At 41.5% G+C, this 27,365-nt stretch overlaps 1 protein-coding gene across 4 annotated transcripts in view; it reads right to left on the reverse strand.

The window, feature by feature from the left end:
* The window catches only part of CC2D2A (coiled-coil and C2 domain containing 2A), a 166,455-nt gene that overhangs the window by 93,671 nt on the left and 45,419 nt on the right, over positions 1-27,365 (reverse strand). For 3 of the 4 annotated variants that reach the window (XM_084625580.1, XM_084625581.1, XM_084625583.1), the window contains 7 exons: positions 18,023-18,111; positions 15,743-15,838; positions 13,025-13,123; positions 11,777-11,959; positions 10,491-10,647; positions 6,056-6,192; positions 4,788-4,919 (listed from right to left, as the gene is read on the reverse strand). In XM_084625580.1, the coding sequence (XP_084481706.1) occupies positions 4,788-4,919; positions 6,056-6,192; positions 10,491-10,647; positions 11,777-11,959; positions 13,025-13,123; positions 15,743-15,838; positions 18,023-18,111 (893 nt within the window). The remainder of the gene's footprint in view (positions 1-4,787; positions 4,920-6,055; positions 6,193-10,490; positions 10,648-11,776; positions 11,960-13,024; positions 13,124-15,742; positions 15,839-18,022; positions 18,112-27,365) is intronic. The other variant, XM_084625582.1, reaches the window with a different exon arrangement.

Consider the following 27,365-nt stretch of genomic DNA (forward strand, 5'->3'; position numbering starts at 1 on the left):
TAGCTGCATTTTTTTGATAATCATCCCACAATTCTCATTGGGCCTTACCTATTTGCCATCAAATTCAGGTCCACAGAACCAGTATATGGATCTCAGTGAACATATGCAGGGAAAACCAATTGGCTGTGTTACACGTTTCCTGATAAGAAATTTTCAGCCCAGGAAGCTGCCATGACTCTTAGGAAATAAGCCCAGATGGAAGAGGCAGACCTTATTCTGTGGGCCTCCAAAATGGCCCAGAGGATCCACCCTGATACAGGCTTCTACCCCTTTAATGCTGAGTGACATACAACAAAGAGTGGCTTAGATTTCCTAAACAACTTGATGTGGCCAACATCAAGTGCTTGGCAGCTTCTCTTTGGGAGGAGGAATAGCTTCAGGTAGGAAGAGGAAGCACCAAGGAATTTTCCTTGAGTTCAAGGATGAACGCTTGAGATGCCAAATAGCCAGCAGCCTGCAAAGTGAAGTAGTCTGACTCTGAACTGGAGATTTTGCTCAGACTGGGCACTGAAGGAACCATATAGAGAAGCTGGAACTGAGAGCAGGAAAGCACACAAAATCTCCTCCTGGCCAGTTGGTTTGGGGTGTGCTCTGCTTTTCTTCTGAAGGAGTGGCTTTCCCTCTAGTTATTTTGGTATGACCAGGAGAGGTGAAAAGGCCACTTTGCTTCCCCATAATGCTGCAGAGAAATACTCGTATTAGTCAGGCCCAGTGAGATCTGTGATTTGAGTTCAAGGGGAAAGGACATTAGGGACAGTGTTTTGGACCTCGCATCCCCCTACCACTGTCTACAACGTCTTCTAGGGGATTCCGCTGCTTCACAACAGCCCTCCACAGCCCAAAGGGAAGCAGGGATGGATGATCAGATAGTCTTCATAGTAAAGCAGTTGCAACCAAGACTGGCAGAAGAGCACAATGCGCTCCTTACTGGCCTCAGCTGATCTCTTCTTAAGAGCCTGATGCTGGGACAGCTGATCAAATATTCCATGTACAAGTACCATCACAACTAGGGTGGATGGTGATGGAATGCCGCTTGCAGCCTCTCTGTCAGTGCCACAAGGACTTCAGCTGCTGCACTGCTCCTCTCCAGGTATGGTGACAGGGAAGAAAAACCTCTGGCCTGGCCGATCATTATGCCCTTGCTACCTCCTGACAAAAGTCGACACAGCTTGAAGTACGTGCACTTGAAGCACGCAACAAGGGTCTCCAGCGCAGAACCAGATGAGCATATGCTTTATCCTCTCAACAAGCTTATTCACCATCTTATATAGCTGTTCTTACCAGGCAGAGTCCCTCAGGAAGGAATAATGCATCCTCCCTTTTTGGGCAGAGAATCAAACCTGAAATCAATTCAGGGATTGTAGAGGACAAGAGCCCTGGTTTTCTTACATTTTTCTTTTTTTTTTATTTGATTTTCTTAGGTTTGTCTTTGTTTCAGCTCTGCAGCAGGCGAGATATTGGGTAAAATTTTCAAAAGGCCATAAGTGACTTTAGAGCTGAAGTCCCATTGTCAAAAGTGACTTGGACACACATGAGCTTATGTCTCACCGAAATTCAGCAGGACTCAAGGGCCTAAGGTTTTTCTTGCAAATGAGAATTAGGTATTTTTGCAATTTTACCCCTAGTCAACATGCCTGCACTGTGGAGGCAGAACAGAAACTGGAAAGGATCTCCAGATAAGCATGGTTAGTCCTTCCCTGCCAATAGAGTGCAGATTTAGTTTTGCCTCTTTCTGCAGTGCAGGTCCATTAGTAGACCTGTGGAACTGGATTTGATGGAGAATTATGTATTTGTAATTGTCACTAGGGCCAGCTGATAAGCAACTTTCAGACTGGTATTACAGCAGCAGCCAGGGCCAGCTCCAGGCACCAGCAAAGGAAGCAGGTGCCTGGAGCAGCCAACAGAAAGGGGCGACACTCCGTCAGTTATTGGGGTGGCACGTCCGGGTCTTCGGCAGCAATTCGGTGGTGAGTCCTTCACTCCCTCCCTTCCACTTCAGCGGCACTTTGGCAGCAGCTCGATCGGTTTTTTTTGTTTGCTTTTTTTTTTCGCCGCTTGGGGCAGCAAAAAAGCTGGAGTCGGCCCTGGCAGCAGCTGGAAGAATTCTTAGTTCACAAAAGTGGTAGCCTTGTTATATTCTAATGCAGGGGTCGGCAACCTTTCAGAAGTGGTGTGCCGAGTCTTCATTTATTCACTTTAATTTGAAGTTTCGTGTGCCAGTAATACATTTTGACGTTTTTTAGAAGGTCTCTCTCTATAAGTCTATATATTATATAACTAAACTATTGTTGTATGTAAAGTAAACAAGGTTTTCAAAATGTTTAAGAAGCTTCATTTAAAACTAAATTAAAATGCTGATCTTACACCGCCAGCCCGCTCAGCCCGCTGCCAGCCTCGGGTTCCGCAGGCTGAGCGAGGCCTGCGGCCGGGACCCCGGCTGGCAAGGGGCCAGCAGCCTGAGTGGGGCCAGCAGCCGGGACCCCAGACCGGCAGTGGGCTGAGTGGCTCAGCCTGCTGCCAGTCTGGGGTTCCGTCCGCCGGCTTCTGCCAGCCTGGGTCCTGGCTGCCGGCCTGGGATCCTGGCCCTGCCCACAATGAGTGGGTACCTACCTTCTCCCTAGTTCTAGTCCATTCTCTTCCTCTCTCTCTGCACTGAGCTGAGGGCGGGAGTGCACTGAGCACAGGGCTGGGGGTTGGGGTGTAGGGTCTGGCCAGGAGCTAGAATGAGGGAGGGGATTCAGGGTTGAGGCAGGAGGTTTGGGGGTGGAGTGCTTACCTGGGCAGTTCCCATTTGGTGCGAGGGGTGGGGGTGGGAATGGGAATGTAGGGGGTGCAAGAGTCAGGACATGGGGTGTGGGGGGGGCTGGGTATGTGGGGGGGTGCAGTAGTCAGGGCAAGAGCTGTGGGGGGGCTGGGTATGGGGGGTGCTGGAGTCAGGGCTGGGGTCGTAGTGGGTGCCGGGGTCAGGGCAGAGGGCTGGGGGTGTGGGCTAGGTCGTGGGGGTGCTCCCAGCCCCCTTCCCTGAGTGGTTCATGGCAGAGGGCTGGAGGGGATATGCCCTGATGCCACCCCCCGTCCCCACCTTGTCTCCGCCTCCTCCCCAGAGCAGCGAGTGCATTGCGGATCTGCTTCTCCCTCTCGCTCGCAAGGGCCATCAGCTGATCAGCAGCAGGGAGGAGGAGGAGGAGGAACGCAGCACACTGGGGGAAGAGGCTGGGGGGAGCTTGCCTGCTCTGCAGCAGCAGCCGGCAGGACCAAGCTTCTTCACCCTGCTTCGGGGGAGGGAAAGAGGGGAGGAGACAAGCGGGCCGGGGCGGGCAGGATTTTTAATGGCACGCTGCTGCCTGCCGGGGTCTCAGCCTGGGTTCGGCAGCGGGCTGAGTGGGCTAGGACTCGGCAGGCAGCAGCGTGCCATTAAAAAATCGGCTTGCATGCCATCTGTGGCACGCGTGCCATAAGTTGCCGACCCCGTTCTAATGTGTCGTGGTCTCTCCAAAGAAGGAAAGAAAGTTTTAAGAAATAGAGTCATTAAAGTGAAACTCAGCTTGTTTGAATCTGTCCACACTAGATTATTTTTTTCTTTGCACAAGTGTAGCTACACCAATGCAGCTTCACTGTGCAAATTCCTAGGCTAGATGTGCTGCACCAATGTAAAAAGACACTTGAACTGGTACAGCTTAACCCAGTGCAAGTCACTTTTTACAGGAGGGCACCACATTTAGGGGCTTGGACTGGTCTACCCATAACAGTATAAGACACCCATTGTAGACAAATCCTTGAATTAGTCATTAAATTTCATAATTAAGGATTCCTGAGTGTATAGTACCCAAAATGGCAGATGAAATTTAATGTTGAGAAATGCAAAGTAATGCACATTGGAAAACATCATCCTAACTATACATATACAATGATGGGGTCTAAATTAGCTATTATCACTCAAGAAAGAGATCTTGGAGTCATTGTAGATAGTTCTCTGAAATCATCCATTCAATGTGCAGTGGCAGTCAAAAAAGCGAACACAATGTTGGGAATCATCAAGAAAGGAATAGATAATAGGACAGAAAATATCATATTGCCTCTAAATAAATGGTACGCCCACACCTAGAATACTGCGGGCAGACGTGGTCGCCCCATCTCAAAAAAGATATATTGGAATTGGAAAAGGTTCAGAAAAGGGCATCAAAAATGATTAGGGGTATAGAACAGCTTCCATATGAGGAGAGATTAATAAGACTGGGAATTATCAGCTTGGAAAAGAGGCAACTGAGGGGGGATATGATAGAGGTCTATAAAATCATAAGTGGTATAGAGAAAGTAAATAAGGAAGTGCTATTTACTCCTTCTCATAATACAAGAACAAGGGGCCACCAAATGAAATGAATAGGTAGCAGGTTTAAAATAAACACAAGAAAGTATTTTTTCACGTAACATGTTGTCAACCTCTGGAAAGATCCTTGCCAGAGGGTGTTGCGAAGCCAATACTATAACGGGGTTCAAAAGGTAGCTAGATAGATTCATGGAAGATAGGTCCATCAATGGCTATTAGCCAGGATGGGGAGGAATGGTGTCCCTAGCCTCTGTTTGCCAGAAGCTGGGACTGGGTGACAGGGCATGGATCACTTGATGATAACCTGTCTGTTCATTCCCTTTGGGGCACTTGACATTGGCCACTGTCAGAGGACAGGATACTGGGCTTGATGGACCTTTGGTCTGACCTAGCATGGCCATTCTTATGTTCTTAATACAAAATGGTGTCACAGTTACGACATATATGAAATACAACCTACCTTTCTATACAACGTTTCAAGTTCTGGTTCTATGTCTTCCTCCAATGAAAATATTGGAGGTCTCGTAGAAGATTGTTTAATTGGACTAGGCAATGCTAAGAGTTTGCCATCATCTCCAAACCACCTTTTCCCCTATGAATAATAAAGTGAGATAACATTTTTTGTAACTTTCATATGGGAATGACTTGCAATTATACTATTATTCCAGAAAATAAGATCCCACATTTCAGGAGACACTTAGCTTTTAAATCTTTTTCTTTAAGCAAGCAAACAAGCAAAACAATTTAAGCATGAGTAACTCGTGACTAGCATCCGCCATATGTTTTAGTTGATTCAAACAGAAAATTTTGAGTATACTGCAGTCTACTGACAAGCCCCAGGCCCAAACGAGATACATCTAAGGATCCTGCCTGAACCCTGCCGATGCTACAATTTTTCTTAATCTCCCAACGCTGCACATTTTAAGAAACATACTAATGTAGACAAGGCATATGATGCAAACTGCATGCTTGTTGATATAACTAAAACTACAATAAATTTCATGGCTAGGTCCATCAATAGCTATTAGCCAAGATAGTCAGGGATCCAATCTTGTGCTCTGGGAGTCCCTAGCCTTTGAGTGCCAGAAGCTGGCAGTGGATGACAGGGGAAGCATCACTCAAAGACTACCTGTTCTGTGCATTCCCGCTGAAGCACCTGGCATTGGCCACTGTCAGAAGACAGGATACTGGGCTAGGTGGACCATTGGTCTGACCCAGTATGGCTGTTCTGTTGTTCTTAATCTGTCTAACCAAGATGTTATGCAAATCTTAAATTAAATTTTATAGTGCTCACTTTTGATTTACTTTAATTTTCTAATAAATAATAACAATAACCAGCTCTTACATAACACTTTTCATCAGCAGATAGCAAAGCACTTTATAAAAGAGTTCATTATCATTATCCCCATTTCACAGATAGGAAACTGAGGCACAGAGCACTCAGTTTGGGTGGGAGGTACCTGGCCTGAAGCACTCAGTTGTTGCCAATTCCCCCCAAAATGCTTACTTTCTAATAAAAACCTTCCAAAATTCTGATGCTGCTCTCAGACTGTTTTTTTAAATATATGTGGCCCATCTGCTAGTGTGATTATTAATGCTTCACCTGAAGGGTAACAAAATAAAAAAGTAATAAATATCATAAGGAAAGGGTCTGAATTTTGAACACTCCTGTTTGTGACATAAAAAGAACCTGAAACAGACACTGGTAATAATGTAGTGGTGACTTACCTGCTCCTGTCTCAGTATTCTGTTCTCTAGAATATTTTGATTAGATAGTGACACAATGGGCCTTTCTCCTGTGTAAAGACCCTCATCTTCTAGGTACCTCGGCTGCATGTTTTCAGGCACCTTCTGAGACACAGGCACTAAAGAGCAATCAAATATTCAAATATGAAAGATATTTTATAACTGGAGATATAATATATCAGCTTTCTAAGGACCTATAGTGTTTTTTTAAAACTACCTTGATATTTTGCCGCTACAAAGGGAATACCCTAAAAATGCTGTCTGTGAAATTTGCCTGATGGCAATAACTAATATTGTTTATGTACAGAACCAAAGCAGCTCTTATTTCCATAATAAGGACAGATGTATAATTTACAACAACATTCTACATATTTATTTATACTTAAAGTAACTTAGTTTAATGAATAACATAAAAATAATTACTATGCTAATTAATAAGTGTTTTTTGGTTTTGTGGTGATGGTGTTTTGGGGCTGTTTGTTCATTTTTGGGCATTGCCTGTATTATTTCCCAATATAGCTGATTCATACACTCTGAGGCATGAACTCAAAACTTTCTAGATAGCAGCACCCACTCGGGCTGTACACACACACTATGTCCTCACACCTCAACTTTCTATACAATGGGGTATATATATCGGGGTGTATATAAGGAGCACAGATCTAATTATCACTCTGTTTTCTCCATTAAATCAAGAATACAGTCACCAACACTGAGGCCACTGGAAGCTGAAGCTGTCTGACGCAAAGCACCCAGAACTGAGAACTCGAGAATACCATCATCAAAGATGTTGACATTGAGAAAGATCCAGATATCAATGCTAGTACATACTGGTTATGGGTTAGAGAAGAGTTGAGAGACTGATGGCTCTATTTTTTCTTCCTCCTCCTTCACAGAATGAGGCTGGGAAGCAAAAGCTTTTGAGGACTTGGCAGGCCCAGTGAGTGGACTTGGCAATGGCTCCTGCCTCAATGCTGGATTTTGGGAAACATGACCACTAAGTTAGCAAGCTCCTACGGTTGCTTAGTGTGATTCTCAGCAAGTCTAAGGGGGAAAACAATTGAGGACAGTTGGCAGTTTTTCCAAGAGACATTATTAAAGGTACAAGAGCAAACTATCCCACTGCGAAGGAAAGATAGGAAGTCTGGCAAGAGACAACCCTGGCTTAACCAGGAGATCTGCAATTATCTGAAACTCAAAAAAGAGATCTACAAAAAGTGGAAACTAGGTCAAATTACAAAGAATGACTATAAACAAATAATACAAATTTGAAGGGACAAAATTAGAAAGGCCAAGGCACAAAATGCGATTAAACTAACTAGAGACATAAAGGGTAGCAAGAAAACGTATAAATACATTAGAAGCAAGAGGAAGACCAAGGACAGGGTAGGCCCCTTACTCAATGGGGGGGGGGGAAGGGGAATAATAACAGAAAATGTGGAAATGGCAGAAGTGTTAAATGATTATTTTTTCGTTTCAGTTTCAGTAAATGCCAGTGAAAATGAGGTCGAATCAGAGGCTAAAATAGGGAAAGAAAAAGTTAAGAATTACTTAGACAAGTTAGATGGTTCAAGTCACCAGAGCCCGATGAAATACATCCTAGAATAATCAAGGAACTGACTGAAGACATAGGCACGGGAAATATGGGTGCGGGGGGTGCTGTAGCACCCCCGGGGTCCAGGCTGCCAGCCTTGTGTCCGGGGGAGAGGGGGATGGACAGGGGTAAGGAGGCTGGCTTTCAGCACCCCCACTATTAAACATGTTTCAGCGCTACTGACTGAAGAGATATCTGAGCCATTAGCGACTATCTTTGAAAGGTCGTGGAAGATGGGAGAGATTTCAGAGGACTGGAAAAGGGCAAATATAGTGCCCAACTATAAAAAGGGAAATAAGGACAACCTGGGGAATTACAGACAAGTCAGCTTAACTTCAGCACCTGGAAAGATAATGGAGCAAATAATAAAACAATCAATTTGTAGACACCTAAAAGATACTAAGTTGAGAAGTAAGAGTCAGCATGGATTTGTCAAGAGCAACTAATGTCAAACCAACCTGATAGCTTTCTTTGACAGGGTAACAAGCCTTGTGGAGAGGGGGAAGTGGTAAATGTGGTATATCTTGACTTTAGGAAGGCTTTTGATACGGTCTCGCATGACCTTCTCATAAACAAACTAGGGAAATACAACCTAGATGGAGCTACTATAAAGTGGGTGCATAACTGGCTGGAAAACCATTCCCAGAGAGTAGTTATTCGTGGTTCACAGTCAAGATGGAAGGGCATACTGAGTGGGTTCTGAAGTAAATAGGACTAAATTCAATAAGGACAAATACAAAGTACTCCACTTGGTAGGAACAATCAGTTGCACACATACAAAATGGGAGATGGCTGCCTACGAAAGAGTACTGCGGAAAGGGATCCGAGTGTCACAGTGGATCACAAGCTTAATATGAGTTAACAGTGTAACTAACACTGTTGCAAAAAAAGCAAACATAATTCTGGGATGTATAAGCAGGAGTGTTGTAAGTAAGACACGAGAAGTAATTCTTCCGCTCTACTCCGCACTGATTAGGCCCCAGCTGGAATACTGTGTCCAGTTCTGGGTGACATATTTCAGGAAAGATGTGGAGAAATTGGGAAAATGTCCAGAGAAGAGCAACAAAAATACTTAAAGGTCTAGAAAACATGATCTATGAGGGAAGATGGAAAAAACTGGGTTTTTGTTTAGTCTGGAGGGGAAGACTGAGAGGGGACATAACTGTTTTCAAGTACTGTCACGGTTCCTCCCCCACTCTGAACTCTAGGGTACAGATGTGGGGACCTGCATGAAAAACCTCCTAAGCTTATCTTTACCAGCTTAGGTCAAAACTTCCCCAAGGTACAAAATATTCCACCCGTTGTCCTTGGACTGGCCGCTACCACCACCAAACTAATACTGGTTACTGGGGAAGAGCTGTTTGGACGCATCCTTCCCCCCAAAATACTTCCCAAAACCTTGCACCCCACTTCCTGGACAAGGTTTGGTAAAAAGCCTCACCAATTTGCCTAGGTGACTACAGACCCAGACCCTTGGATCTTAAGAACAATGAACAATCCTCCCAACACTTGCACCCCCCCTTTCCTGGGAAATGTTGGATAAAAAGCCTCACCAATTTGCATAGGTGACCACAGACCCAAACCCTTGGATCTGAGAACAATGAAAAAGCATTCAGTTTTCTTACAAGACGACTTTTAATAAAAAAATAGAAGTAAATAGAAACAAAGAAATCCCCCCTGTAAAATCAGGATGGTAGATATCTTACAGGGTAATTAGATTCAAAAACATAGAGAACCCCTCCAGGCAAAACCTTAAGTTACAAAAAAGATACACAGACAGAAATAGTTATTCTATTCAGCACAATTCTTTTCTCAGCCATTTAAAGAAATCATAATCTAACACATACCTAGCTAGATTACTTACTAAAAGTTCTAAGACTCCATTCCTGGTCTATCCCCGGTAAAGACCAGCATATAGACAGACACAGACCCTTTGTTTCTCTCCCTCCTCCCAGCTTTTGAAAGTATCTTGTCTCCTCATTGGTCATTTTGGTCAGGTGTCAGCGAGGTTACCTTTAGCTTCTTAACCCTTTACAGGTGAGAGGAGCTTTCCCCTGGCCAGGAGGGATTTCAAAGGGGTTTACCCTTCCCTTTATATTTATGACAAGTACATAAAAGGTTGTTACAAGGAGGAGGGGGGAAAAATGTCCTCCTTAACCTCTGAGGATAGGACAAGAAGCAATGGGCTTAAATTGCAGCAAGGGAGGTTTAGGTTGGACATTAGGAAAAACTTCCTCTCAGGGTAGTTAAACACTGGAATAAACTGCCTATCGAGGTTGTGGAATCTCCATCATTGGAAATTTTTAAGAGCAGGTTTGATAAACACCTGTCAGGAATTGTGTAGATAATACTTAGTCCTGCCATGAGTGCAGGGGACTGGACTAGATCAGTGGTTCTCAAAGCTGGTCCACCGCTTGTTCAGGGAAAGCCCCTGGCGGGCCAGACCAGTTTGTTTACCAGCTGCATCCACAGGTTCAGCCGATCGCGGCTCCTACTGGCCGCGGTTCGCCGCTCCAGGCCAATGGGGGCTGCAGGAAGGGCAGCCAGCATGTCCCTTGGCCCGTGCCGCTTCCCCACTGGACATTGAGAACCACTGGACTAGATGATCTCTTGAAGTCCCTTCCAGTTCTATGATTCTATGAAAGTCTAACATATGAGACAACTTAGTTAGGTCTCTGTGCTTCAAGACTCCCCCTCAGGCACAGATTCCTCTGGCTGTACCTGCAGTACCACAGAGATCCTCAGTCAACAGGTGCTATTGGAGGTTAGAGTATGTTATATTCAGTTAAATTAACCAACAAAAGAAAAAAATGCACATCATACCTGTTAGGATGCTTGGAGTGAACAAAATTTCTCTTTCCTTCTGTAGTCGCTCAGAGTAGCTTTTGTAATCTGCAGGTTTTACTACTAGAAAATCATGAGCCATTTGATCAATAATGAATAAATCTTCTCTATCATTAACAAGGCAGTCCTCTTCATCCTAGATTTTAGATGTAAAAAATTACTAGTTCTTTTGTTTAGTACAGAATTCTGGTCTGGAAGACATCAACCTCACAATTTTCCATGCAATCAGAAAAATGGGTTTTATTTAAATTATGCTGTACAGTACGTCCTTGCTATAACGAACCCCTCGGGAATCCAAGCCATTTATTCTTTGTAGCCAGGGGTTCATTACAGCAAGAGAGACCCATCGCGAGGGATGCAGGGGCGACAGTTCCTCCAGCACTGGGCTGCAGCAGGGGCTGAAGGAGCCGTCAGCCCCTGCCACGGCAGGATCCAGGTACCAGGTTCATTATATTCTAGGTTCATTATTATGAAAGGCATTATAGCGAGGCTGTGCTGTATTTGGTAAAGCTAGTTATTCACATTCATACACTGGAATGATCAAAATCAATATCATCATAATTTACTCAAGATGTTAGCAAGTTACTGTATGTTAGAGTATTGGAAATAAAAACTCCATTTCATCTTAACAAAATGTACAGTTTACTAAAAATATGTTAATTGGGACAGATTCTACCACCTTTACTGATACTGAGTAGTACACTAGTCTGCCAGTCATCCCCTTGGAATGAATGAGACAATTTGTGGGGGAAGATACTGCTCAATGTGAGAAAGGTGGAAGATTTAGGCCTGGAGTTACCACCTTGGATTATCAACTATGATCACTTTTCCTTTATGTCTTGTCATCCTACTTTCATATTGTCTTGAAAAAGTAGCCTATCATAATTTTTTTTTCAGTCTCTTTAATAAACATGCAATATTATCCTTAGGTAAAATTGACATCTACTGATACAATGTCTACTGATTTGTTCAATTTACTATGAAACTCTATTTTCTCATATATGGCTATGCAGCTTTACAAGGCTTCTGCATCAAGAGTGTAAATTATTTGTTATATAATTGTTAAGCAAGAAGTACTTCACTGCTAAAAAAAAGCACTAATTGCAAAGAAAATAAACTTCTAGCTCATATCTGTTTTGAAAACATAATCCCAACGTTTTGTTTTTAAAATAAATTACAAAATAAGTCAGTTTTTATTAAATGGATAAGCAAAAGTTAGCATAAAAAGTCTGAATAAAAATATGAAAAAAGTGTATGATTTGTACCATTTCATCCTCTATTTGTTCTTGCTGATAGCTTACTATAGATTCCTGTTCTTCCCCTTCCTCTTGATTTGATTCACTCTTTTTTTTGTTCTTAGTTTCTTCCTTTATATTCTCTGGTTCAGGATCAAAATTGAAAGTAAAAAAATTATATGCTTCTTCAGCAGAAGGAAAATCAGTCTGGATCTAAAGAGAGAAGGCATCATTTATTTAAGATCATGTTTACCATTTTTTTAATACAAGTAAAACAACTAAAACTATCCTTTCACGAGTAACAGCAATAACATTTTGAATCATTAAAAAAATATCACACAAACACCAAAACATTGAAATCAAGCATCTGTTAAATAGTTTATATATCAAAACACTTTTACCATTCATATCTTTACCACTTAATAAAACATTTATAGTAAGGTTTTTAAAATATCAACTGCTTCAGTTTTAATTTGCTCATCTTTTTAAATACAAACATACTTGGGAAATGATCAGAGACCAGGATTATGCTGTGAAAGCTAAAGCCTCGCATGTGGGGGAGGCAGAAGGGCATCTTACATACAGCAGTTTCTAGAGATATTTTGCACACAGAAATCACAAGCAGGAACAATGCCCTCTGAGGGAGTTTAGAGGGGCACAATGAGATGTGACTTCTACACCTTCCATGCTGAAGGCCCCAGAGTCTACCAGACAGTACTGGGGGGGGGGGGGGGGGGGCAGAGACATTGTCCAGTCCTGCCTCCTGTAGCACAGCTTGCAGTGATATGATGCCATATGTGCCTACACTCAAGAAGCACAAGTTTGGGACTCTTCTGCCCCTGCACACAAAGTCAAAATCTGCCCCTTAACAGGCAGAACTAATCTTTAAAATTTATATTTAGTGACTCAATTAACAGCAGTATTTTGTTACCACACATATAACATGGAGGAGTACTGTTGTGGCTGTCAATCAATGACAGAGGACTGTCTAACAAGAAGTGAGAGCTCCGATGGGCCCTAATCCCTGGGCCCATATTGCTCTGATTTCACAATTCACGTTTTATCAGAGATTTTTGTGGCTATTTTTAATATTTGTTGGTAGAGTTGCTATGGGTTTATGAAGATGATCATATTTTAATTGTTTATTACATTCCTAAGCACCCTGACAATGGGGAGGGCATTTTGCAAAGTTAGGTCCCTGCCAGCTGCTCCACGCAGTGACATCGAGCCCCACTGAGGTCAGTAAAGGTTGCTGTTATTAAGGAAAACGATTCTTACGTGTGACTTTTGCTTGAGTTTTTTGACAGAATCACGAAACTTGACTTTAGAAGACGTCTGGCATTCATCCTCTTGCATGCATCTTGACTCATCATCAGACTGCATTAAAGTTATCACACAAGTTATTTACAGACACAGCAAAATGAAGGTGGTGAGTAGTTCGGTGTACAGATTAACTGTTGCAAGTTTACAGTACAATTTTATTCTGATCAAAAGGTTATTAGAAAGTGGGTGCATTTGCTAGTTACAGTTAACTCTTTTCTCTTCTAAAGCAAAACAAAACTACTCAAACCATTGTGTGATCCTGATTATGAAAGAAGGGATAGAAACAACAATTTATGAAAGCGGAACTGAATACTACATTCACACACCAACATGACCTACTGTTCTTCCTATATATTTTGTATACTGGAATTACTGCGTCCCATTGATTATCTTCATTTTACTAAGTTTCCATGATGCCTATTATATCAATATCCTCATTTAATGCCAGCCTCTCTAGTTCATCCACCTTAGTATTTAAATTTCTAAAATTTGTATATAAGCACTTGTACATTTTGTCAATATTCACTTGCTTGCCTTTGTGTGTTACATTTAAATGGAACTCCTATGTTCGACTGTCCTCATTAGCTCCTACTTGTACTTTACCAACTTCCTATCCTCTTTACAAGCATATAAAGTTCCTCCTTTAATAAATTCATCCATAAGAGATGTCTCCACCTGAACCTTGTGCTCCTTTGCATCCATAAACTTTTCCCCAGCCTTTAGTTTAAAAAATCCTCTACAACCTTTTTCATTTTACAAGCCAGCTCTCTGTTTCCTTTTTAGGTTTAGGTAGAGCCTATCCTTCCTGTAAAAGCTCTTCCTTTCCCAAAAGGTTCCTTAGTTTCTAATAGCTCAAAACCCTCCTCCCTGCACCATTGTCTCATCCACACATTGAGACCCTGCAATTCCGCCTGCTTTCCTGGCCCAACAGGTGGAATTGGAAGCATTTCAGTTAATGCTATCATGGAGGTCCTGGACTTCAATCTCTTACCTAGCAGCCTAAATTTGGCCTGCAGGATCACTCTCCTACCTTTGCCTACATCGTTGGTACTTACATATGCCACAACCACTGGCTCCTCCCCAGCACTGCACATCCGTCTGTCTTGTGAGATCCACAGCCATTGCAGCAGGCAATTTATTATGTGGTTCTCCGGGTCATCACAATCCCAACTATCTATGCTTCTAATAATCAAATCCCCCATTATTATTATTATTACCTTCTTCTTCCTAGTAACTGGGATTCCCTCCCCAGGAGGGGTATCCTCAATGTGAGAGGATAGTGTGACACCATCTGCAAACTATGGGTTTGTTTCCCTCCACTCCAGCTCGATGCTCCTCTTCCCCAAAAATGTCATCCTCCTTTACAGCATGGAGGCATGTCAAACTCAAGGGTGGGACCCATCTATTGTGTCTGTGAAAATCTTCTCTGTGTACCTCTGTCTCCCTTAGCTCCTCCAGTTCACCCAGTCTGGTCTCAAGAGCCAATACTGTGTCTCTAAGGGCCATGAGTTGCTTGCACCATATGCACACATACACCATCTGCCCAAGACAGGTAATCGTATATGCTGCATTCAGTGCAATAAACTAGACTGCCCTCACTCTGATGCTGGACTACTGCCTGCATTACTTTTAGTCTTCAGGGGTTTTTTTGTTTGGTTGGTTAGGTTAGGGTTTTTTGGGGGCGGGGAGGGTGTTAGTGGTCTAAATTCAGAGTATTTTTGTTAGGTGTATCTGCCTCTCACACTCCTCAAAACTTCCATTTGCTAGCTCCTCCAGGAGTTTTGGACCTGATTTTTGAAAAACTTCAGTTCTCCTTGAGTTAACCCTGCCCGCTTGCCAAGTGATTCTAAAGGAGTTAGGGATCAAAGGATAGCAGGCTAGGGTCTCATTATCTAGCCTAGCCTAGCATGTCAGTAGGCTCAGGACACAGCCCCCACAATACAACACACTGTAATATTTAAAGCAAGCAAGCAAGCAACCAGACAACCTCACCTTGAGGATCATGTAGTCTCTCCTCCCTCACCTGGAGGACTGCCTCGCAAAACTCCCAATTGTTGCTCCTGCTTGCTAGCTCCCCTGGTGGCTTAGGAACGGACTTTTTAAACCCCGTTCTCCCTTACTTACCCCATCTCCTTATCAACATAAAGGGCTTAGGAATCAAAGGATGCAAAATGCTCACAAAGAAATACATCTAAAAAGTGAGAGTTCTTTAGCTGTTATAGCTTTGTACCTTTATATAAAGCTACAGCTTTACCTGTGTAACCTCTAACAGAAATAAAATATAAAAGCACACTATTTATAGATAAAATACTCTTTTTGGTTCAAGTATAGCAATTATGTATCTTAAAACATGGTAAATAACAGGAGCACAGAGCTTGGAAGGGCTAATCTCAAGGTGATAGAAGCCTCACTTGAAGTCTATGCTATAACGAAAGAAAATTTAATACTGTATGTATAGCATGTACATGAAATGCATTAATTGGAAAGGCTCCTGTTAACTAGAGAATTCTTGAAAAATTCGGGATGTCTTTCTGTCTAGCAGACAATATAAAAAAGAGCAATACAAATGATCTTACACAATGGCTTTCAAACAACTGACAGTTTTATTACCTTCACTTTCTTGTTCAAATGACAGCATATGGCGCATGCACATATACACATTGTATTTCTCACCTTTTTATCCCATTTAGTTTCTGATTCCCTCAGCCTGAGGCTTTTTAAGTGCCTTGGTCTTGGACCTTCTTGCAGTAAAGCACTTTCTGCTTTAGACTAAGAAAAAACAAAAAAGAAATTTTGGTCATATAACATATGAGTAATGTTATAACAATTCCTGGAAATTCAAGGTCTTACTACTAGGGCTGTCAAGTGATTAAAAATTATTAATCGTGATTAACTGCACGATTTTAAAAACTGCAATTAATTGCAGTGTTAAACAATAATAGAATACAATTTAAATATTTTTTGATGTTTTCTACATTTTCAAATATATTGATTTCAATTACTATGCAGAATACAAAGTGTACAGTGCTCACTTTACATTTATTTTTGATTACAAGTACATGCACTGTAAAAAAAACAAAAGAAATAGTATTTTTTAATTCACCTCATACAAGTACTGTAGTACAATCTCTTTACCATGAAAGTTGAACTTACAAATGTAGAATTATGTATAAAAAAACTGCATTCAAAAATAAAACAATGTAAAATTTTAGAGCCTGCAAGTCCACTCAGTCCTACCTCTGGTTCAGCCAATCGCTCAAACAAACAAGTTCGTTTACATTATCAGGAGATAATGCTGCCCGCTTCTTGTTTACAATGTCACCTGAAACTGAGAACAGGTATTCTCATGTCACTGTTGTAGCCGGCGCCACAAGATGCCAAATGCGCTAAAGATTCATATGTCCCTTCATGCTTCAACCACCATTCCAGGGGACATGTGTCCATGCTAATAACAGGTTCTGCTCAATAACGATCCAAGCAGTGCAGACTGATGCATGTTCATTTTCATTATCTGAGTCAGATGCCACTAGCAGAAATTTTTCTTTTTTGGTGGTTCGGATTCTGTACTTTCCGCATCGAAGTGTTGCTCTTTTAAGACTTCTGAAAGCATGCTCCACACCTCTTAGATTTTGGAAGGCACTTCAGATTGTTAAACTTTGGGTCGAGTGCTGTAGCTATCCTTAGAAATCTCACATTGGTTTTGTCAGATCTGCAGTGAAAGTGATCCTAAAATGAACAACATGTGCTGGGTCATCATCCAAGACTGCTATAACATGAAATATATGGCAGATTTCAGGTAAAACAGCAGAAGACATACAATTCTGCCCAAAGGAGTTCAGTCATTTAATTAACACATTTTTTTTTAAAACGAGCATCAGCAGCATGGAAGCATGTCCTCTGGAATGGTGGCCGAAGCATGAAGGGGCATACGAATGTTTAGCATATCTGGCACGTAAATATCTTGCAATGCCAGATACAAAAGTGCCATGTAAATGCCTGTTCTCACTTTCTGGTGACATTGTAAATAAGAAGTGGGCAGCATTATCCCCTGTAAATGTAAACAAACTTGTTTGTCTTAGCAATTGACTAAACAAGAAGTAGGGCTGAGTGGACTTGTAGGGTCTGAAGTTTTACATTTTTTTTTAAACATAACTTCACTCAAAAACAAAACAATCTACATTTGTAAATTGCAGTTTCATGACAAAGAGATTACATTACAGTACTTGTATGAGGTGAATTTACAGTGTAAATATTTGTAATCAAAAATAATATACACTTTGATTTCAATTACAACACAGAATACAATATATATGAAAATGTAGAAAAACATCCAAAATATTTCATAAATTTCAGTTGGTATTCTATTGTTTAACAGTGCAATTAAAACTGCGATTAATTTTTTAATCGCAATTAATTTTGAGTTAATCACATGAGTTAACTGTGATTAATCAACAGCCCTACTTAGTACAAGTAATATTAATGAAAGATTCTTTTTACTGCATAATCCTCTTAAATTATTATAAATAATAATATTCTATAATATAATATAATAATAATATAAATAATAATAGCCAGATTCTGCTTCCCTTTATTACACTGTACAGTAGTTTTATGCCACAAGTAGCCACAATGATTTCAGCAAGACTCCAGCATGGAAAGTAGTACTTACTCAACATAAAAGTGGCAGGATCTGACTCTCAGTTAAAATGGCAAGGTTTTTCCAAACATTACATTTTTCATATTACAAACTAGAATCAAATTAACTTGTTTAGAAAATAACATCAAAACCAACTACTGGGAATTAATCTGTACAGATATCAAATACTATATTAAACAGAGTTACAAAGGCAAATTTAATTCATTCAATTATATGCAGCACAAAACAAAGAAGATTGATTAAATTCTCATAAATTCTATCAAATACAATAAAATCCTTAATAAATGCATTCTCACCCTTGCAGCTTTTAATTTTTCTCTCATCCGTTCCCTAATGGAAAATTCTGCAAAGCTTGTTCTTGAGGTAGAAGGGACAGGAGGGAAGCCTGAAACAGGAAAATCATGATAAATCTAGAATTACAGATTTTTGGTGGCAGAATCTAAAAATCATATAAGAGACTTGCTATTCAAAATATTTACAGGATATGGAAAATTTCAGTTTCCAACAGAAAGACCTTCTTCAACTGAGAAAACATTAAAATATACACATACTTGATTTTGACAATGAAAAATAAGTCTTGGTTTTCATGTTTCAAACCTTATAGGCTAGCAGTTGAACTCCTTTAGCCCAGCTAGATTTGCCTTCCAAAATTAAATTAAAATACAACTGATTAGATCTGACCATCCAGAGTACAATATATCAACATTTCTTTCCATTAAATATCTCTTAATTATCTGATGTGCTCCATATTCTGGTGATCTGAGCTTGCCATTTCTAATATTATACGGTATTACATAGAATCAATCGTGATTAAAGGAATACCCCCCCCCATGACAATTCCAGAATAAACATTAAAACAAGATACCCATTGTCTATGTTCTAGTCTTTGTTCAAAGCTATTATATATGGCCCCAAAATGAAGTAAAACCTTATTTTTTTAAGTAACGCTATCAAAAAAAATCTAGTTCCTCACTCTCACAGGGTACTTGGCCTTCTGAAGGGGTCAGGGGCTCAGCCCACCTCTGACAGACTTCATAAAGGGGAATTTGGCAATTCAGGTTCATGGGATTAGTTATCTCACTGGGGCAGTTAATTAGGCAGTGAAGCACCTGGGCATGATAAAAGGCAGCTACTCACAGTACAGACTAGAGAACAGAAACTTCCGGTGAGAGGAATAGTCCCCAGAATGAGAAAGATCCCAAAGTGATGGGGCTCACCAGGAAAGGAAACTAAGGAAGAATGTTCCTAAGTGGGAGAGGCTCCAAAAGGGAAGAGCTATGAGTGCCAAGTCAAAGCAGAACCTGTCCCTTGTGGAAGAATTTCACCAGATAGGAAGAGAAGCCCCAGATAAGAGGAATTATATGCTGTCCTAAGGAAGGATCATTGCAGTTTGACCTCCATGGGAGACCCTGACCCAAGTGGAGAACCACTTCCCTAGCTCATGAAAAGAGGCCCTGGCTCTAGAAGAGGGTTCCATGTCAAGTGGGCCTTGAGGGTAGCAGACCTAGATGTAAGTGGGGTTGATGGACTAAAGTTAACTCAGCCCTCTCCCCCTACAGCTAAAGATGCTGGAGTGAACGCCTATTTGTATAATGTTCCACTTTTAAGTAAAATAAACTAGACCTTTGATGGTGTACTGTTCAATATACATAAGCCTCACTGGATTTATCGAAGCCCACTGGGGAAAACTGAGGCAGAGTCATAATTGCAATGCTTCACCACGCCACTGGGGGCACTCCAGGGGTGAGGACCATCACTATACTCATCTTTAGCCTTTTAAAATAAATTCAATAGCTGGCAACCATCGTATGTGCTAATCACAGTTCTCAGTATTTTCAGACAACACCTTGTTGGCTTCTTCACAGTTTCAAGCCCTTCATGTTGTGTCATTTTCCTTATTTTCACTGGAGCAGAATATGTTCAAGGTCCAGATCCTGCAGACACCTGCATGCATGCTAGTAACATTGATGTCAGTTTGTAGATTATAAGGACACAAGGAACCACAACGATCATCTAGTTCAATGGTTCTCAACCTGTAGACAACAGGCTGCTTTCAGCCCAGTCAGCACACAGCTGCAGCCCACGTGACATCTCCAGGGCCACACAGATGGCATATATATCAAGTGGACGCAGCCCACGTAACACATGGAGAGCTACGTATGTGGCCCACAATGGTAAATAGCTTCAGAACCACTGATCTAATCTGACCTGTATGACATAGAAAGAAGGTTCTCCACCCCGGACTATCAGGGCCCACTGACTCACAGAAAAAATCAGTCTCAGGCCACAAACAGCCCTGCAGGGGGGCATGGAAGCTTGAGGATTCCCCTAGGCTTTGGGGTGGGGCCAGAAATGAGGGGTTCAGGGTGCAGGAGGGGGCTCCAGGCTGGGGCAGGGGGGTTGGGTGTGGGAGGGGGTGAGCACTCCAGCTGGGGGTGCAGGCTCTGGGTTGGGGCTGGGGATGAGGGCTTTAGGATGCAGGAGGAGGCTCTGGATTGAGGTCAAGGGGTTAGGAGTGTGTACTGAGTCATATGTTTGCTTTAGTGGCAAATCAGTTTCTGTCACAGTATTTTTAACTCTTAGCACTATAGAGCCTGTACAATTATGAGAGGAAGATAGATTCTACTCTGGCTCATGCATCACCAAAAGAATAGTTAACTAACTTCTAATTTCATGGACATATTCTGCCCTCAATTAGACTTGTGCAGTCCCATTGAAATCAATGGAGTTTCAGAGGTGAAAAAAAGGGCACAGCTTGATCTGGAGCATCTTTCATACTGGTGATGATGCATGAGTCGTTGAACCAGAAAGAACACAGTTTGACTTTTAGATTGCAAGATGAGTTTACATGGCTAGAAGTTAGAAAAACACAGTTTACTTTTAAAGTGAGCAAATTTTCTCTGAAATTAATTGAGAGATAATAAATAAGTAACCACATGTATGTATAATTAGCATAAATGGCATGAAGCAGTACTTCCTTAGCAAAAGTCTCAAAGAGAGATACCAGACTAGGAAAGCAAAGTCAACAGGGCAAATGGGAACATGAATTACAAATTATCCAATGGTAAAATCATCTTTAAAATTATTACAATTTTTACTTTTCCATTAGAGAAATTCTGTGATTTGCAAGAGTTTGATTATTAACCAAAAGGGCGCCTAAATGATGATTTGATGATTTAACTGGGAATTGGTCCTGCTTTGAGCAGGGGGTTGGACTAGATGACCTTCTGGGGTCCCTTCCAACCCTGATATTCTATGATTCTATGATAAAGTGAAATTCTAAAAACGATCATCTTTCATGTAGACTTAAAGTCTCTGAATACTACATGTCCAAGAAAGAAATGCTGAATTCTGACTGGAGTGAAAGGCTGTTAAGTAAGAGAGAATTTCTGGGACACATTCAATGGGGCCAGGATTTCACCCTTAGTCCTCCAGGAAGCATCTCCATTTTAAAGTTCTGGGGAGCACCACAGGGTGCTACTCTACATTAAAAATAAGGGTATCTAATCTTTTTGGTTTTACACAAACCATCATATGGAAAGTGTAGTTCCTCTACTTAGAGGGGAAGGAGAACTAAAAACTGATGACATCAAGAAAGCGGAAGTACTTAATGACTGTTTTGTGTCAGTCTTCACTAAAAAGGTTAATGATAACCAGATACTCAACACAATTAACATTAGCAACCAGGGGGAAGGAATGCAAGCCAAAATAGCGAAAGAACAGTTAAGGAACATTTAGGTAAGCTAGATGTTTTCAAGTCAGCAAGAACTGATGAAATTCATCCTAGGGTACTTAAGAAACTAACTGAAGCAATCTCAGGGCATTAGCAATTATCTTTGAGAATTCCTGGAGGACAGGAGAGGTCCCAGAAGACTGAAGAAGAGCGAGCAAAGTACCTATATTTAAAAAGGGGAACAAGGAGAACCCTGGGAATTATTGACCAGTCAGCCTAACTTCCATACCTAGAAAGATACTGAAGCAAATTATTAAGCAATCAATTTGAAAGCACCTGGAGGATAATAGGGTTATAAAGAATATCATAGACTCTTTGTCTCCTAGTGCCCAGCTGGAAATGTTTTGCAAGAGAGAGTCTGAAACAATAAAAAGGAGGGACAAACACCTCAAGGCTCCCCTCTCTCTCTCTGCCTATAGTATTCACTGCACCTGAAATGACAAAGGAAGCATCTGTTGGACACTGGGGGAGGTGTCCTGACCTACAGGGTTTGGTTAGTAAGACTTCTGAAAGCATGTGGTGATACAATGTGCTTGAATCTGATACAGTTTAAATTAGGGATTAGTAAACATCTTATCTTTATTTTTCTTGTAACCATTTCTGACTTTTATGCCTGTTACTTATACTCACTTAAAATCTCTCGTTTTTACTGTTTTATCTAATCCAGTGTGCTCAAGTTGAAGTGTCCAGGTAACTCTATTTGGGGTGACAAGTTCCACTCCTTAATGGAATAACAAAATCTCGTGAGCCCTCTCCTGGACAGTACAGGATTTATGTTTCTAGGAAAAAATCTGAGATTAGGGGTGTATTGGGGTCACCCAGCCACATAGCCAAGGCTGGTGAGAGCTAGAGTATAACCCAAGTATGGCTGGCAGGCTGCAGTTACATAGGGTGAGACTTGTATGCTGGAAGGCTGTCTGTTAGTGGTCCACGTGGGAGCTACTTCAGCAAGGCGCTATAAGGCACCCAAGGTTGCACGGCAGGGTTGACACAGCTGCTCATTAGTCTGGATTGTACCTGGTATGTCACAGTGGGTGCACAACTAGTTGAAAGACCGTACTCAAAGAGTAGTTATCAATGGTTTGCTGTCAATTTGGGAGGACGTACCTAGTGGAGTTCTGCAGGGCTCAGTCCTAGGTCCAGTATTATTCAATATGTTCATTAATGACTTGGATAATGGAGTAAAGAATATGCTTATAGAATCTGGAGATGACACCAAGCTGGGAGGGGTTGCAAGCACTTTGGAAGACAGTTTTAAATTCAAAATGACCTTGACAAACTGGAGACTTGGTCTGAATTCAACAAGATGAAATTCAATAAAGACAAGTGCAAAGCACTTCACTTAGGAAGGAAAAACAAATGCACTACTACAAAATGGGAAATAACTGTCTAGGTGCTAATGCACTGAAAAGGATCTGGGGGTTATAGTGGACCACAAACTGAATATGAGCCATCAGTGTGCTGCAGCTGCAAAATAGGCCAATATGATTCTTGGGTTTATTAACAGAAGGGTTGTATGTAAGACATGAGGGGCAATTGTCCCGCTCTATTCAGCAGTGGTGAGGCCCCAGCTAGAGTAGTGTCCAATTCTGGGAACCACAAATTAGGAAAGATAGAGACAAACTGGAAAGAGTCCAGAGGAGAGTAACAAAAATGATAAAAGGTTTTGAAAACCTGACTTATGAGGAAAGCTTTAAAAAACTGAGCATGCTTAGTCTTGAGAAACAAGACTGAGGGGGTACCCAGTCACAGTCTTCCAATATGCTACGGGCTGCTATAAAGAGGGTGGTGCTCAATTGTCCTCCATGTCCACTGAAGGTAGGACAAGAAATAATGGGCTTAATCTGCAGCATGGGAGATTTAGGTTAGATATTAGGAAAAGCATTCTAACTATAAGGATAGTTAAGCTCCGGAATAGGCTTCCAAAGGAGGTCATGGTGTCCCACTCATTCAAAGCTTTTAAAAACAAGTTAGACAAACACCTGGCAGGGATGGTCTAGGTTTACTTGGTCCTGCCACAGTGCAAGGGACTAGACTTGATGACTTCTCGAGGTCCCTTCCAGCCCTACATTTCTATGATTCTATGCCAGGCTGCAAATGTGCTATGGGCTAGGTACAGTAAGTTTACTGGGTCAAATCGAGGAAAAAGTGTGCCCACAGCTGGTAGCTAGAAGACTTAGGATCTCTACCCAAGATACAGCACTGTATCAATAATGGAAAGAACTTTGATGTAAGGACAGATCAGATTCAAAAATGAAGATCAAAGGATGACTTCTAGAACCCTGTTTCTAGGTTGGTAGTGATCCCCTGGGAGGGAACATGAAAGATGCTCAGGGTTGTTGCAAGGCATTGAAATTATGCTCTAAAGCAAAGAAAATTTCACTCCTCTCACATCCTTACTCTTTAAGGTGACGTATTCTCTGTCAAGCTCTCAAAACAAACACACAAATTATTGTTACTACTGATACTCATCTTGCATTTACTAAAAAAAAAAAAGTAAGAGGGGGTTGCAAAAACTTCTGACTCCAAATAAGGGGCTGCCAACCTAAAATGATGAAGAAACACTGGTTCAGATTATTAGACTGCTGGGGAAAAGGAGACTTACTGTTTGTTTTCTGCTTTTCAATCCTTGCTTCCAAAGGGCCTGGGCCTCCCTTCCGACATAGCTACATTCATAACAAATCGACACACCTCTTTGTGGACCAAATTTATTAGAGGCTCCTTTTTCATATTTTGTGGTATCTTTTCTGCACCCTTCATACATTGTCTCTCTCAGACTGTAACTTCTTCATGCAAAGACTAGGTTTTGGTATGAGATTGTACAGTGCCTACTATGTGGTCCCCATCTTGGTCATGGCCTGTGGCTGCTACTGCATTAAAAATATTAAATAATATATGCAAAGTAGTTCTTTGTTACTGAAGGCAGGCTGTGTGAATTAAAAGACAAAGCAGATTCTGTCCAAGGCCTACTATTGTATATTTATACAGATGGGAAAAATGTTTACGGTTTTCATGACAATGGGCCTATTATGCACAACAGAAATGTTTCTTCATATGTACTGCAGTGTTTCCAGCTGGACTGGATGGTCAAGACTAGGTTTTCACCCTATCCTATACATTTGAGGGTCCACTTATCTCCTTTCACAGGTGCTCAGTTTAATGTAGCGTTCATACTGTGTCAAAGAAGAACATAGCATAAAAGCCTGTGGAATTTTATAATAGATGATATTATGTTTATACACCCAATAGTACAGATTTTTTAACATGTTTTCCTTTTTGTGGTATCTTGTTTCCCACCTACTTATGGGTCAGGACTTTAACTCCATAATGTTCTTCACACCTTCACAAATCTCCCTCATTTTCATTGCAATTCTTGAGTTTCTCTGATGCTCTTCAGAGACTGTTTGAAAACATGGCATTGACTAATGTCTGCTGTTTTTTTGCTGTTTGAAGAAGCAAGGGTTTTTTTGTCCTTCCTCCATGTGAATTAACTATTTTCTTTTCCTGCTCTTTGAGAAGTAGCTGAATTATCCCTTAAGTCCCATACCTCACAATTCATCTTTTCTACTAGAAAAGTAAACATTTTGTAAAATGATTGGCTGACTAAAGGTGCAGCCTCTTTGGCTGATGTTTTTTGGAGCGTGTGGCTTTTTTCTTTGAACAGCTGTGAACACTGACATTTCAAGTAAATATTTTTTTCTAGCTATCTCCAATCATACCATTAGTAATATAGTCAGGTTTTTTTTTTTAGCTAAACATTGCTCTGCTTTCTCCTTTGGAAAAAAAATATTTCTTTGCCAAGGCCTGAGTACAGGGTGATTTCATATTTATATAAGGAATTAAATTAATAGAAAGGTTATAAAAATGAAAAGGCCAAGAGGATTGGGAGGAGTTTTATCACACAACTTACATAATGCAACATTGAGACTGATGATTAATCAAGACACTTATACAAGAATATTGGTGACAGAAGATAACTAGAATATGCAATTAAAGCCATATACAGGTTACATATTAATATTATACTCAAGGTGTAAATTACCCTCCAGGATTAAGCTAGTCCCTCCCTTGTCATTTAAACAGAAAAAGGGTGTTGTGATTAAGCCATGCTGCTACTGGTTCTGCTCTCCTTAAAGGACAGTCCAAGGCTTTGTTTGAAGCTTTGTGCCCTTTAAACTAAGGTGTCTACCTACTTGGTATGGATATTTACTTTTAGAAACATCTAACATAGGTTTCAAAGCAAATAATAATGCTATTACTTTGCAAAAGTGTGTTCTGATTTGTTGGATCAAAGACACTTGTAACCTCACCTCAATTCCTCTTCATTGATTAATGCCAATGAGAAAACTGATGCACACAAATGTGGTTTGGGACTTCTGCAATACTGGGCAACTCCTTCTAAGCTTGGTCCCAGACAAACAAGGTTGTAGTGAACAGTGTTGTAAAATCAGTAGCGAAACTATTTGCAATGTATTCCTGACTCTTCATCATTAAAGGAAGAGCCCATGTGAGTAGTGACCCTCTCAGCTTGTTTTCTGTAACAAGAAGCTATAAGTATTGGATTCAAGGAAAGATCCTTCAACTCTGAACTGTTTGGATTCTAACAGGGTGGAATAACAGAACGAGAAGACGGAGATTCCCAGAGTCATTCTGGGTAGTCCTGAGAGACTTCTGGGAAACTGGCAGATTACTACATCTCTGCTACCATTTGGAATTATAGACTGTGACTCACCTATACATATATTTTACCGGCTTCAAACTCTCAATATCTCTCATTTCCTTTTGTTAGCTAATAGATCTATAGTTAATTTACTATAGAATTAGCTACCATCATTGTCTTTGGTGTAAAATCTAGGGTACCAACTGATCTGGGGTAAGTGACTGGTCTCTTGGGACTGGGAGCAACCTGAATGTGGTGTAATTTTTGATATAAATGACCTTTTATCACAAAGTCCTGTTTCTCTGGGTGGGAAGACAGACTGGAGAGTCTAAGGGAATTGTTTGTGACTCCATGGTAAGACTGGTATAGTGATTCAGGAGTTCACATTTGTTAGTGACTTGGTAAAATCTAATTATAGAAGACACCACCAGTTTAGGTTATCTGCCCTTTTTTCTGATAGTCTCCCAGAAGGTAGGTGCTCACAAACGTGAGCCACTCCAGACAGCATGGCATCGCCCACTCTTGGTGACTAGTCTCCGACCCTGAGTGGAACCAATTGGCCCAGCTCTACCAGTTCCAGTGGGGACTATGTGAGGAGATTAAGGATGAGCTAGCCTGTGGAGGCCTTCATCAACCTTGTCATCCACACTGACAATAGGCTCAGCAAGCAATATGAGGAAAAGAAGGGGTCTGTGCTACTACCTGACCAGTGACCCTCAGTACCAATCTCAACCCAGACTCTGAACCCATGCAGCAGGATAGTTCCCGCCACCATGTGACCCCTGAGGAAAAACGGCACTGTCACAGCTTGTGTTTCTACTGTGGAGGATCAGCCAAACTTTTGCCAGCTGTCCACCCCGAGCTCTAGCACAACACAGTTCAGGAAGCAACCACACCCAGGCCTGGTAGAGGGAGTTGGCCTGGGTAAGCCTGACATAATGACCCCCTCCCCCACTCCTTGCTAAGGCATGCCCCAGGCATGGTGAGTCCAAGTCTGCCTCCATGTACCAGGGGAGCCTTACCAAATTCTGCCACAGCGGCCACTCGTGGATTCCAGGCAATGGACAACTTCATAGATACTGATACGGCCTAAGCCCTGGGTATTTCAGTTCAACCAAAGACTGTCCCCAACCCAGTAGAAACTATATATGGCTCACTCCTGTCATTGGGGCCAGTGACACAGGAGACAGTAGCGTGAAGTTTCCATTTGGGACCATCGGGAGGTTCTTCCCCATAACCCTGGTCA

Source organism: Lepidochelys olivacea (genome assembly GCF_965140295.1).
Source record: "Lepidochelys olivacea isolate rLepOli2 genome assembly, chromosome: 4".
Taxonomy (NCBI): Eukaryota; Metazoa; Chordata; order Testudines; family Cheloniidae; genus Lepidochelys; species Lepidochelys olivacea.